This window comes from Anomaloglossus baeobatrachus, chromosome 9 (assembly GCF_048569485.1).
Source record: "Anomaloglossus baeobatrachus isolate aAnoBae1 chromosome 9, aAnoBae1.hap1, whole genome shotgun sequence".
Lineage (NCBI taxonomy): Eukaryota > Metazoa > Chordata > Amphibia > Anura > Aromobatidae > Anomaloglossus > Anomaloglossus baeobatrachus.
The window spans coordinates 23124258-23137353 of record NC_134361.1 but is presented as its reverse complement, the minus strand read 5'-3'; the positions used below and the strand labels follow the sequence as shown (position 1 = coordinate 23137353).

The following is a 13096-nucleotide window of genomic DNA, read 5'->3' as shown; positions in this document are numbered from 1 at the left end:
GGTGTACTTTTTTCTCTGTACCATATATATATATATATTGCACTGTAAGGTCGCTTCTTGGCTGTATACCCTATCTTGCTCTGAGGAGACGACAACATGTCATCCGCAAAACGCAAGGGTGCCAAGACACAGGCTGTGAGCGCTGCTTGTGCTGCTTGTGGGGCTGATCTACCGGCAGGTTCCAATGACCCCCATTGTGTGCAATGTTCGGTCCCTGTGCCACTTCGTCAGCCGGAGTCTGTGGAGATAGTGACCCAGGCAGAGTCACCGGTGAACCCTGTCCCGGTGACGGGGACAGAGTTCGCAGTTTTTGCTGACAAGATGTCTGTCACTATGACAAAGATCCTAGAGACCTTGCAGGCCAGGCCAGTTACTCAGACCATGGACACTGCTGCGGCAACGTTCCCCGGTCCCCCTCAGCTGGAGTTAATCCGTGCATCAAGGGGGTCCCAGGCATCTCAGGCTGATGGCTCTGACTCAGACAGGCAGCCTAAGCGAGCTCGCTGGGAGAGACCCTCAACGTCTTCACGCGGATCAGGGTCTCAGCGAGAAGAGTCTCTGCATGATGACACGGAGGAGGGTGATCAGGAGTCTAATCCTGACACCGCTCTCAATCTGGATACTCCTGATGGTGACGCCATGGTAAATGACCTTATAGCGGCCATCAATAGCCTTTTGGATATTTCTCCTCCTGCCCCTTCAGCAGAGGAGGCAGCTGCACAGCAGGAGAAGTTCCATTTCAGGTATCCCAAACCTAAACTGAGTACTTTTCTGGACCACGCTGACTTCAGAGAATCAGTCCAGAAACACCATGCTTATCCAGACAAGCGTTTCTCCAAACGTCTTAAGGATACACGTTATCCATTTCCCCCTGACGTGGTCAAACGCTGGACCCAGTGTCCAAAGGTGGACCCCCCAATCTCCAGGCTTGCGGCTAGATCCATAGTTGCAGTGGAGGATGGGGCTTCACTTAAAGATGCCAATGACAGACAGATGGACCTTTGGTTAAAGTCTGTTTATGAAGCTATCGGCGCGTCGTTTGCTCCAGCATTCGCGGCCGTGTGGGCACTCCAAGCTATTTCGGCTGGTCTGGCACAGGTGGACTCGATCATACGTCCAGCAGTGCCGCGAGTGTCGTCCCTAACCTCGCAAATGTCTGCGTTTGCGACTTACGCTATCAACGCTGTCCTGGACTCTACGAGCCGTACCGCAATGGCGACCGGAGGCACCGCTTCCAAGGCGGCTGCCTCATGACTTTCGGCCTCCTCCCTCCGTATCCTCGGTCGGTGGCAGGCTCTCCCGCTTTTGCGACATTTGGCTGCCACAGGTCAAAGACCGGTGGGTAACAGACATTTTGTCTCACGGGTACAGGATAGAGTTCAGTTCTCGTCCTCCGCCTCGGTTCTTCAGAACCTCCCCACATCCCGACCGAGCAGATGCCCTTCTGCAGGCTGTGTGCTCACTAAGAGCAGAAGGAGTGGTGATCTCTGTCCCTCTGCGGGAACAGGGGCAAGGTTTTTACTCCAATCTCTTTGTGGTTCCAAAAAAGGACGGCTCGTTCCGTCCTGTTCTGGACCTCAAGCTGCTCAACAAGCATGTGAACGCCAGGCGGTTCCGGATGGAATCCCTCCGCTCAGTCATTGCCTCAATGTCTCAAGGAGATTTCCTTGCATCAATAGACATCAAAGATGCTTATCTCCACGTGCCGATTGCTACAGAGCACCAACGTTTTCTACGTTTCGTGATAGGAGACGACCATCTCCAGTTCGTAGCTCTGCCATTTGGCCTGGCGACAGCCCCACGGGTTTTCACCAAGGTCATGGCGGCAGTAGTAGCAGTCTTGCACTCTCAGGGACATTCGGTGATCCCTTACTTGGACGATCTACTTGTGAAAGCACCCTCTCAAGAGGCATGCCAACACAGCCTGAATGTTGCACTGGAGACTCTCCAGACCTTCGGGTGGATCATCAACTTTTCAAAGTCAAATCTGTCACCGACCCAATCACTAACGTACCTTGGCATGGAGTTTCATACTCTCTCAGCGATAGTGAAGCTTCCGCTGGACAAGCAGAGGTCACTACAGACAGGGGTGCAGTCTCTTCTTCATGGTCAGTCGCACCCCTTAAGGCGCCTCATGCACTTCCTAGGGAAGATGGTGGCAGCAATGGAGGCAGTCCCGTTCGCGCAGTTTCATCTGCGCCCACTTCAATGGGACATTCTCCGCCAATGGGACGGGAAGACGACTTCCCTGGACAGGAAAGTCTCCCTTTCTCAGACGGCCAAGGACTCTCTGCAATGGTGGCTTCTTCCCACCTCATTATCACAGGGAAGATCATTCCTGCCCCCATCCTGGGCAGTGGTCACGACAGACGCGAGTCTGTCAGGGTGGGGAGCAGTTTTTCTCCACCACAGGGCTCAAGGGACGTGGACTCAGCAGGAGTCCACCCTTCAGATCAATGTTCTGGAAATCAGGGCAGTGTATCTTGCCCTACTAGCCTTCCAGCAGTGGCTGGAAGGAAAGCAGATCCGAATTCAGTCGGACAACTCCACAGCGGTGGCATACATCAACCACCAAGGAGGGACACGCAGTCGGCAAGCCTTCCAGGAAGTCAGGCGGATTCTCATGTGGGTGGAGGAAAGAGCATCCACCATATCCGCAGTTCACATCCCGGGCGTAGAAAACTGGGAAGCAGACTTCCTCAGTCGCCAGGGCATGGACGCAGGGGAATGGTCCCTTCACCTGGACGTGTTTCGGAAATCTGCCACCGCTGGAGGGTGCCGGACGTCGACCTAATGGCGTCTCGGCACAACAACAAGGTCCCGACCTTCATAGCGCGGTCTCGCGATCAAAGAGCTCTGGCGGCAGACGCCTTAGTGCAAGATTGGTCGCAGTTCCGGCTCCCTTATGTGTTCCCACCTCTGGCACTCTTGCCCAGAGTGCTACGCAAGATCAGATCCGATTGCAGCCGCGTCATACTCGTCGCCCCAGACTGGCCGAGGAGGTCGTGGTACCCGGATCTGTGGCATCTCACGGTCGGCCAACCGTGGACACTACCAGACCGACCAGACTTACTGTCCCAAGGGCCGTTTTTCCATCGGAATTCTGCGGCCCTGAACCTGACTGTGTGGCCATTGAGTCCTGGATCCTAGCGTCTTCAGGATTATCCCAAGGAGTCGTGGCCACCATGAGACAGGCTAGGAAGTCCACTTCTGCTAAGATCTACCACAGAACGTGGAGGATTTTCTTATCCTGGTGCTCTGCACAAGGAGTATCCCCCTGGCCATTCGCGTTACCTGTCTTTCTTTCCTTCCTGCAATCTGGGTTGGAAAAGGGCTTGTCGCTCGGCTCCCTTAAAGGGCAAGTCTCGGCACTATCCGTGTTTTTTCAGAAACGGCTAGCACGACTCTCTCAGGTGCGCACGTTCCTGCAGGGGGTTTGTCATATCGTACCTCCGTACAGGCGGCCGTTAGATCCGTGGGATCTAAACAAGGTCCTTGTTGCTCTCCAGAAGCCGCCTTTCGAGCCTCTGAGGGATGTGTCACTTTCTCGACTCTCACAGAAAGTGGCCTTTCTGGTAGCGATCACGTCTCTTCGGAGAGTGTCTGAACTAGCAGCGCGGTCAGCCAAAGCTCCTTTCCTGGTGTTCCACCAGGACAAGGTAGTGCTGCGCCCCATTCAGGAGTTTCTCCCTAAGGTGGTATCCTCTTTTCATCTTAATCAGGATATATCCTTGCCTTCCTTTTGTCCTCATGCAGTTCATCGGTATGAAAAGGATTTACATTTATTGGATCTGGTGAGAGCACTCAGGATCTACATTTCCCGCACGGCGCCCCTGCGCCGCTCGGATGCACTCTTTGTCCTCGTCGCTGGTAAGCGCAAAGGGTCGCAGGCTTCCAAAGCCACCCTGGCTCGATGGATCAAAGAACCAATTCTTGAAGCCTACCGTTCTGCTGGGCTTCCGGTTCCATCAGGGCTGAAGGCCCATTCAACCAGAGCCGTGGGTGCGTCCTGGGCATTACGACACCAGGCTACGGCTCAACAGGTGTGCCAGGCAGCTACCTGGTCGAGTCTACACACTTTCACCAAACATTATCAGGTGCATACCTATGCTTCGGCGGACGCCAGCCTAGGTAGAAGAGTCCTGCAGGCGGCAGTTGCCTCCCCGTAGGGGAGGGCTGTTTTTGCAGCTCTAACATGAGGTATTTCTTTACCCACCCAGGGACAGCTTTTGGACGTCCCAATCGTCTGGGTCTCCCAATGGAGCGCCGAAGAAGAAGGGAATTTTGTTACTTACCGTAAATTCCTTTTCTTCTAGCTCCTATTGGGAGACCCAGCACCCGCCCTGTTGTCCTTCGGGATTTTTGGTTGTTTTTCGGGTACACATGTTGTTCATGTTGAATGGTTTCAGTTCTCCGACGTTACTTCGGAGTGAATTTGTTTAAACCAGTTATTGGCTTTCCTCCTTCTTGCTTTAGCACTAAAACTGGTGAGCCAGTGATCCCACTGGGGGTGTATAGCCAGAAGGGGAGGGGCCTTACACTTTTTAGTGTAATGCTTTGTGTGGCCTCCGGAGGCAGTGCTATACACCCAATCGTCTGGGTCTCCCAATAGGAGCTAGAAGAAAAGGAATTTACGGTAAGTAACAAAATTCCCTTCATTCCCAGTAGCCTTTGTAGGATTATTTATTTATATATATATATATATATATATATATATATATATATATAAAATATATAAAATATATAATCCTACAAAGGCTACTGGGAATGTGGGAATATATATATATATATATATATATATATATATATATATACATACAGTGTATGTGTGTGTGTGTGTGTATATATATATATATATATATATATATAATACTCCCAGTATCCTTTGTAGGTTCATATTTTTGTATATATATATATATATATATATATATATATATATATATATATATATATATATATATATATATATATATATATATATATACATACATATAATTATAAACCTACAGAGGATGCTGGGACTACAAATTGTAGGTTTATAGTTATATAGGTTATATGTGGCTCATTAGGATTTCTAGTCGACCTCGCAGCCATGTAACGTGATCAGATCCTCCATCTGTGTCCATAGAGAAACGCCGGCACAGCCTGAGGCTGAAGCAGGAGACCCGTGTGTTTATCCCGTTACCATTTTGTTCTTTATCTCGGCCTCATTCTGTGCAGTTTCTGTATTAAGGCCTGAATATAGCATGGATCTGGATCTGTCCACATTGGGAAACATGTCTCATGGAGACCAACCTGTTTACTTATCCCACTAAAGTAATTTATACACAAGATAGGTGAAAAAATGTCCAATCATTGGGCCGCCCCAGTTTTCCTCACTGAGGTCCGGTTTGAGCACAGCCGCTCATTTGTATGCCCTAGACGCTTTGCTGTAGCTGAGTGCTGCTCTGCGCTATCACGCTCCGTTCCCCAGACATGAGTGCAGCAGCATTGCTCACGCCAATCCTCCTAACCCAAGCACTGCCAACCTCACTGAGGACAAGCCTGTGGATCCGGACCCCGTTCTGGGGACTGTTGGTCTATCAGTCCCAGTAATCAGACATTTCTCACTTAAAAAACCAACGATGAAAATCATACGAACATGAACATATACCCTGCTGTAACTAAAATAAAAGCATAATGCATGTAAATAAACATAGGGGACTTGGTGAACTCTGTTTTTGATCAAAAAAAGCATTAAGCCATCCCACCGCGACAAGGTGTACCCAATCGGGACAGAACATACTCTCTCTAATATTAAACTCTCACTTATTGTGAGATCATTGCACTTTTTTTTTTTTTTACACTAGATGGCGCTATTTTTGCAGAATTCTCATGATCTGCAGCGTTGTGTTCATAGATGAGGATTTGTCATGATTACTGCTTTCATTGCTGAACTTCTCCCCCCTTTATCATTTCTCAGGAGGAGGACGGCTCCACCTGCCTTCACCACGCCGCCAAAAGTGGAAATCTAGAGATGCTGTGTTTCCTGCTGTCCACAGGCCAGGTCAATGTAAATGCCCAGGTGAGCGCGTCGGGCTTGTATAATGCCACCATGTGTGAATGTATAACAGACCTTCTTTTTAATGAGAGGAAAAAAGAAATAGAAAAAAATCCGGCACCTGAAAAGAGTCCAAAAAACGTTCAAATTAAGAATCCATTTATTAAAGATCAATTAAAATCCACGATAACGTAAAAAAATGGAACCCTACGCGTTTCAGAGCTTAAAACCTTGGTCCTTATTCATAGATAAGACAATAAGGGTGTATTTACAAATAATACATAGTTTAAACCGGGAAGGGTTAACTTGCAATTCCATCAGGTGATTACTATGTCCTGAAACACACGGGGCACATAGGTGGAGCCGTAAGTGAATAGTTCACTTTATACCATAAATTCCATGCAGATTATTTTTTTCCTTTTACATTGTTTAACTTGTTTGTTGATTTCATTATTCATTGCATTTGTAACCAAGAGGTTTTTCTCTACATGGAATTTATGGGTTAATGCCAAGTATTTACGGCTCCACCTTTGTGCCCCATGTGCTTCAGTACATATTATTCACCTGGTTGAATTGCACGTTAAGGTGTTCCCCTTTCCGGTTTATACTCTGGGCGGCACAGTGGCTCAGTGGTTAGCACCGCAGTCTTCTGGTGGCTTAGTGGTTGGCACAGCAGTCTTGTGGTGGCTCAGTGGTTAGCACTGCAGTCTTGTGGTGGCTCAGTGGTTAGCACTGCAGTCTTGTGGTGGCTCAGTGGTTGGCACTGCAGTCTTGTGGTGGCTCAGTGGTTGGCACTGCAGTCTTGTGGTGGCTCAGTGGTTGGCACTGCAGTCTTGTGGTGGATCAGTGGTTGGCACTGCAGTCTTGTGGTGGATCAGTGGTTAGCACTGCAGTCTTGTGGTGGATCAGTGGTTAGCACTGCAGTCTTGCGGTGGATCAGTGGTTAGCACTGCAGTCTTGCGGTGGCTCAGTGGTTAGCACTGCAGTAGTCTTGTGTTGGCTCAGTGGTTAGAACTGCAGTCTTGTAGCGCTGGGGTCATGGCTTCAAATCCCACCCAGGACAACATCTGCAAGGAGTTTGTATGTTCTCCCCGTGTTTGCGTGGGTTTCCTCCGGTTTCCTCCCACACTCCAAAAACATCCCCATAGGGAACCTAGATTGTGAGCCCCAATGGGGACAGCGTTCCTGATGTATGTAAAGCGCTGGGAATTAATAGCGCTACATAAATGGATAAATATTATATTATTATTATACTCTATATATTAATGGTGACCACCGTTATTGTCTATGAATAAGGAGCCCGTTTTTCAGGTGTGAGGGTGATGTTCCATGTGTCCTTTCCATTTTTATTGTTATCATCTTGGATTTAAATTGATCGTTAATAAATGGATTTTTAATTGTAACATTCTTTGCATTATTTTCGGGTGCTGAGTTTTGTTTTTTCCTCTCATTTCTCCGTTCTCTGGGCGCACCGCCCTGGAATTTTTCGCCGCACCTATTCATATGGACTTTATTTCACGGCATTACTATAAGCTGAACTTTTGTGTCCCTTTTCTTATTTTTAATGCTTTGCTGTATTTTCAGGATAATGGTGGCTGGACACCCATCATCTGGGCTGCGGAGCACAAGCACATTGACGTCATTCGTACGTTGCTGACGAGAGGGGCGGATGTTACTTTGCAGGACAATGTGAGTACCCCACTTGTTACCCCTTCATTCATGTCTATCTGTCGCGTCGTCTCTTGCTGGAGACAATTATTAAATCTTTGGTTTTTCTTGTCCCGATGACAGGAGAAGAACATCTGCTTGCACTGGGCGTCCTTCACCGGCAGCGCCGAGATTGCCGAGGTGTTGCTTAACGCACAGTGCGACCTGCATGCAGTAAACTTCCACGGGGATACGCCACTGCACATATCGGCTCGTGAAGGCTACATCCACTGCGTAAAGTAAGAGACATATCTGCTGCATGTGTAATACAGGCCCAGGAAAGTCTACAGACCCCCGGTCAGCATTAGCTTAGAGAGGGGCATCATCTCTGAGCTAATACTGAAGGTGCGTGACTCCTATAGGAGGTGGCATCGCATGGCTGCATTCCCTGGAAACTATACATTTCCGAGGTAGACGGGCCTTATTGTGCATGGCATGCTTTTTATTGCGGGTGACCCTTTGTATTTTAAAGCACAGTCTGTACTTTCAAACACCACTAAAAAAATAATATTGACATATTCCGGGCGGCACGGTGGCTCAGTGGTTAGAACTGCAGTCTTTGGTGGCTCAGTGGTTAGCACTGCAGCTTGTGGTGGCTCAGTGGTTAGCACTGCAGTCTTTGGTGGCTCAGTGGTTAGCACTGTAGCTTGTGGTGGCTCAGTGGTTAGCACTGCACTCTTGTGGTGTCTCAGTGGTTAGCACTGCAGTCTTGCAGCACTGGGGTCCTGGGTTCAAATCCCACCAAGGACACCATCTGCAGGGAGTTTGTATGTTCTCTCCGTGTTTGCGTGGGTTTCCTCCGGGTTCTCCGGTTTCCTCCCACACTCCAAAGACATACAGCTAGGGACTCTAGATTGTGAGCCCCAATGGGGACAGCGTTGCAAATGTATGTAAAGTGCTGTGGAATTAATAGCACTATATAAATAAATAAAATTATTATTAAATTATTAATTATATTCCACCCCTGACGGAGGCAAAAAAGGATGCAATTTGGGCTTCCATCAGGTATATAGAGCCCCACGGATACTTTGTAGTGTATGTGGAACATGTGGGGGTTTATTGAAATGTAGATTAATGTACCCTGTTGTCGTCCAGCCTGTTCCTCTCTCGCGGGGCCGACACGGAGGTTCGGAACAATGAAGGCGACACCCCGTGTGACCTGACCCTGGAGCACACAGACGTCTGGTACGCTCTACAGCTCAACCGCAAGATCCGGCAAGGGATCCTCAACAGAGCCGTCCGCACCGAGAGGATCATCAGCAAGTAAGGATGTCGCCTGCACTGGGGTATTGGGCGAATCATTTTGGTGAAAGTTTATTATCAGTGTCGGAGACATGTTTCATGTCCTGGAATTTATTTTGCATATTTTTTTTTTTTGGGGGGGGATGGGTAATGAGGAAAGTCATCGGTGTACAGCCGCTGCCGCCCGGAGGCTGACACTAAGAAATACACTTAAAGGAAGACGTCTGCTCCTCCACAGGCTGTGGACGTAGAATTGTGTTCATGCAGATAAGCCTGTATTTACCTGCTGAGGACAGGAGTGCGTCATCTGTAGACCAGTCTGTGTGGATGAGACCGCAGTAAATAGTCTCTCTGTAGACCCCAATATCCGATGTCGTTGTCCCCCTTTTTCCAGTCTGGTAGAATGCAATGTCACTCGGAGCAATGCTGCAGCTTCATCGCTCGCACTCCTTATTTTTACAGCTCACAGCATGCTGGGAGTTGTAGTTTTGATATTATCTTAAGGCAATAAGTTGAAATCACGGAGTCTATAGGCATGTCTTCTCTATTCTGTGCTTGTAGGGACATCGCTCATGGATACGAGAGAGTCCCTATTCCATGTGTGAACGGAGTGGATGAAGAACTTACCCCGGACGACTACAAGTACGTGTCGGAGAACTGTGAAACGTCAGCCATGAGTATTGACCGCAACATCACTCACCTGCAGGTACCGCTGCCTCCGCTCCCCGTCTCCTCTTCGTCTCCTCTCCCCCGTCTCCTCTTCTCCGCCTCCGCTCCCCGTCTCCTCTTCTCCGCCTCCGCTCCCCGTCTCCTCTTCTCCGCCTCCGCTCCCCGTCTCCTCTTCTCCGCCTCCGCTCCCCATCTCCTCTTCTCCGCCTCCGCTCCCCGTCTCCTCTTCTCCGCTCCCCGTCTCCTCTTCTCCGCCTCCGCTCCCCGTCTCCGCTCCCCGTCTCCTCTTCTCCGTCTCCTCTTCTCCGTCTCCTCTTCTCCGTCTCCTCTTCTCCGTCTCCGCTCACCGTCTCCTCTTCTCCGTCTCCGCTCACCGTCTCCTCTTCTCCGTCTCCTCTTCTCCGTCTCCTCTTCTCCGTCTCCTCTTCTCCGTCTCCTCTTCTCCGTCTCCTCTTCTCCGTCTCCTCTTCTCCGTCTCCTCTTCTCCGTCTCCTCTTCTCCGTCTCCTCTTCTCCGTCTCCGCTCCTCGTCTCCTCTTCTCCGTCTCCTCTTCTCCGTCTCCTCTTCTCCGTCTCCTCTTCTCCGCCTCCGCTCCCCGTCTCCTCTTCTCCGTCTCCTCTTCTCCGCCTCCGCTCCCCGTCTCCTCTTCTCCGCCTCCGCTCCCCGTCTCCTCTTCTCCGTCTCCTCTTCTCCGTCTCCTCTTCTCCGTCTCCTCTTCTCCGTCTCCTCTTCTCCGTCTCCTCTTCTCCGTCTCCTCTTCTCCGTCTCCTCTTCTCCGTCTCCTCTTCTCCGTCTCCTCTTCTCCGTCTCCTCTTCTCCGTCTCCTCTTCTCCGTCTCCTCTTCTCCGCCTCCGCTCCCCGTCTCCTCTTCTCCGTCTCCTCTTCTCCGTCTCCTCTTCTCCGTCTCCTCTTCTCCGGCTCCTCTTCTCCGTCTCCTCTTCTCCGTCTCCTCTTCTCCGTCTCCTCTTTTCCGTCTCCTCTTCTCCGCCTCCGCTCCCCGTCTCCTCTTCTCCGTCTCCTCTTCTCCGTCTCCTCTTCTCCGTCTCCTCTTCTCCGTCTCCTCTTCTCCGTCTCCTCTTCTCTGCCTCCGCTCCCCGTCTCCTCTTCTCCGCCTCCGCTCCCCGTCTCCTCTTCTCCGTCTCCTCTTCTCCGTCTCCTCTTCTCCGTCTCCTCTTCTCCGTCTCCTCTTCTCCGTCTCCTCTTCTCCGTCTCCTCTTCTCCGTCTCCTCTTCTCCGTCTCCTCTTCTCCGTCTCCTCTTCTCCGCCTCCGCTCCCCGTCTCCTCTTCTCCGTCTCCTCTTCTCCGTCTCCTCTTCTCCGTCTCCTCTTCTCCGTCTCCTCTTCTCCGCCTCCGCTCCCCGTCTCCTCTTCTCTGTCTCCTCTTCTCCGTCTCCTCTTCTCCGCCTCCGCTCCCCGTCTCCTCTTCTCCGTCTCCTCTTCTCCGCCTCCGCTCCCCGTCTCCTCTTCTCCGTCTCCTCTTCTCCGCCTCCGCTCCCCGTCTCCTCTTCTCCGTCTCCTCTTCTCCGTCTCCTCTTCTCCGTCTCCTCTTCTCCGTCTCCTCTTCTCCGTCTCCTCTTCTCCGTCTCCTCTTCTCCGTCTCCTCTTCTCTGCCTCCGCTCCCCGTCTCCTCTTCTCCGTCTCCTCTTCTCCGTCTCCTCTTCTCCGCCTCCGCTCCCCGTCTCCTCTTCTCCGCCTCCTCTTCTCCGTCTCCTCTTCTCCGTCTCCTCTTCTCCGTCTCTTCTTCTCTGCCTCCGCTCCCCGTCTCCTCTTCTCCGTCTCCTCTTCCCCGTCTCCTCTTCTCCGTCTCCTCTTCTCCGTCTCCTCTTCTCCGCCTCCGCTCCCCGTCTCCTCTTCTCCGTCTCCTCTTCTCCGCCTCCGCTCCCCGTCTCCTCTTCTCCGCCTCCTCTTCTCCGCCTCCTCTTCTCCGCCTCCTCTTCTCCGTCTCCTCTTCTCTGCCTCCGCTCCCCGTCTCCTCTTCTCCGTCTCCTCTTCTCCGCCTCCGCTCCCCGTCTCCTCTTCTCCGTCTCCTCTTCTCCGTCTCCTCTTCTCCGTCTCCTCTTCTCCGTCTCCTCTTCTCCGTCTCCTCTTCTCCGTCTCCTCTTCTCCGTCTCCTCTTCTCCGTCTCCTCTTCTCCGTCTCCTCTTCTCCGTCTCCTCTTCTCCGTCTCCTCTTCTCTGCCTCCGCTCCCCGTCTCCTCTTCTCCGTCTCCTCTTCTTCGTCTCCTCTTCTCAGTCTCCTCTTCTCCGTCTCCTCTTCTCCGCCTCCGCTCCCCGTCTCCTCTTCTCCGCCTCCTCTTCTCCGTCTCCTCTTCTCCGTCTCCTCTTCTCCGTCTCTTCTTCTCTGCCTCCGCTCCCCGTCTCCTCTTCTCCGTCTCCTCTTCCCCGTCTCCTCTTCTCCGTCTCCTCTTCTCCGTCTCCTCTTCTCCGCCTCCGCTCCCCGTCTCCTCTTCTCCGTCTCCTCTTCTCCGCCTCCGCTCCCCGTCTCCTCTTCTCCGCCTCCTCTTCTCCGCCTCCTCTTCTCCGTCTCCTCTTCTCTGCCTCCGCTCCCCGTCTCCTCTTCTCCGTCTCCTCTTCTCCGCCTCCGCTCCCCGTCTCCTCTTCTCCGTCTCCTCTTCTCCGTCTCCTCTTCTCCGTCTCCTCTTCTCCGTCTCCTCTTCTCTGCCTCCGCTCCCCGTCTCCTCTTCTCCGTCTCCTCTTCTCCGTCTCCTCTTCTCCGTCTCCTCTTCTCCGTCTCCTCTTCTCCGTCTCCTCTTCTCCGTCTCCTCTTCTCTGCCTCCGCTCCCCGTCTCCTCTTCTCCGTCTCCTCTTCTCCGTCTCCTCTTCTCCGTCTCCTCTTCTCCGTCTCCTCTTCTCCGTCTCCTCTTCTCTGCCTCCGCTCCCCGTCTCCTCTTCTCCGTCTCCTCTTCTCCGTCTCCTCTTCTCCGTCTCCTCTTCTCCGTCTCCTCTTCTCCGTCTCCTCTTCTCTGCCTCCGCTCCCCGTCTCCTCTTCTCTGCCTCCGCTCCCCGTCTCCTCTTCTCCGCCTCCGCTCCCCGTCTCCTCTCCCCGTCTCCTCTTCTCTGTCTCCTCTTCTCCGCCTCCGCTCCCCGTCTCCTCTTCTCCGTCTCCTCTTCTCCGCCTCCGCTCCCCGTCTCCTCTTCTCCGTCTCCTCTTCTCCGTCTCCTCTTCTCCGTCTCCTCTTCTCCGTCTCCTCTTCTCCGTCTCCTCTTCTCTGCCTCCGCTCCCCGTCTCCTCTTCTCTGCCTCCGCTCCCCGTCTCCTCTTCTCCGTCTCCTCTTCTCCGTCTCCTCTTCTCCGTCTCCTCTTCTCCGTCTCCTCTTCTCCGTCTCCTCTTCTCCGTCTCCTCTTCTCCGCCTCCTCTTCTCCGTCTCCTCTTCTCCGTCTCCTCTTCTCCGTCTCCTCTTCTCCGTCTCCTCTTCTCCGTCTCCTCTTCTCCGTCTCCT

At 52.0% G+C, this 13096-nt stretch overlaps 1 protein-coding gene across 2 annotated transcripts in view; it reads left to right on the top strand.

Moving 5' to 3' along the window:
• The window catches only part of EHMT2 (euchromatic histone lysine methyltransferase 2), a 61546-nt gene that overhangs the window by 38618 nt on the left and 9832 nt on the right, over positions 1-13096 (top strand). For both annotated transcript variants that reach the window (XM_075323276.1, XM_075323275.1), the window contains 5 exons: positions 5963-6064; positions 7625-7729; positions 7832-7986; positions 8843-9010; positions 9551-9695. In XM_075323276.1, coding sequence (XP_075179391.1) covers positions 5963-6064; positions 7625-7729; positions 7832-7986; positions 8843-9010; positions 9551-9695 — 675 coding nt within the window. The remainder of the gene's footprint in view (positions 1-5962; positions 6065-7624; positions 7730-7831; positions 7987-8842; positions 9011-9550; positions 9696-13096) is intronic.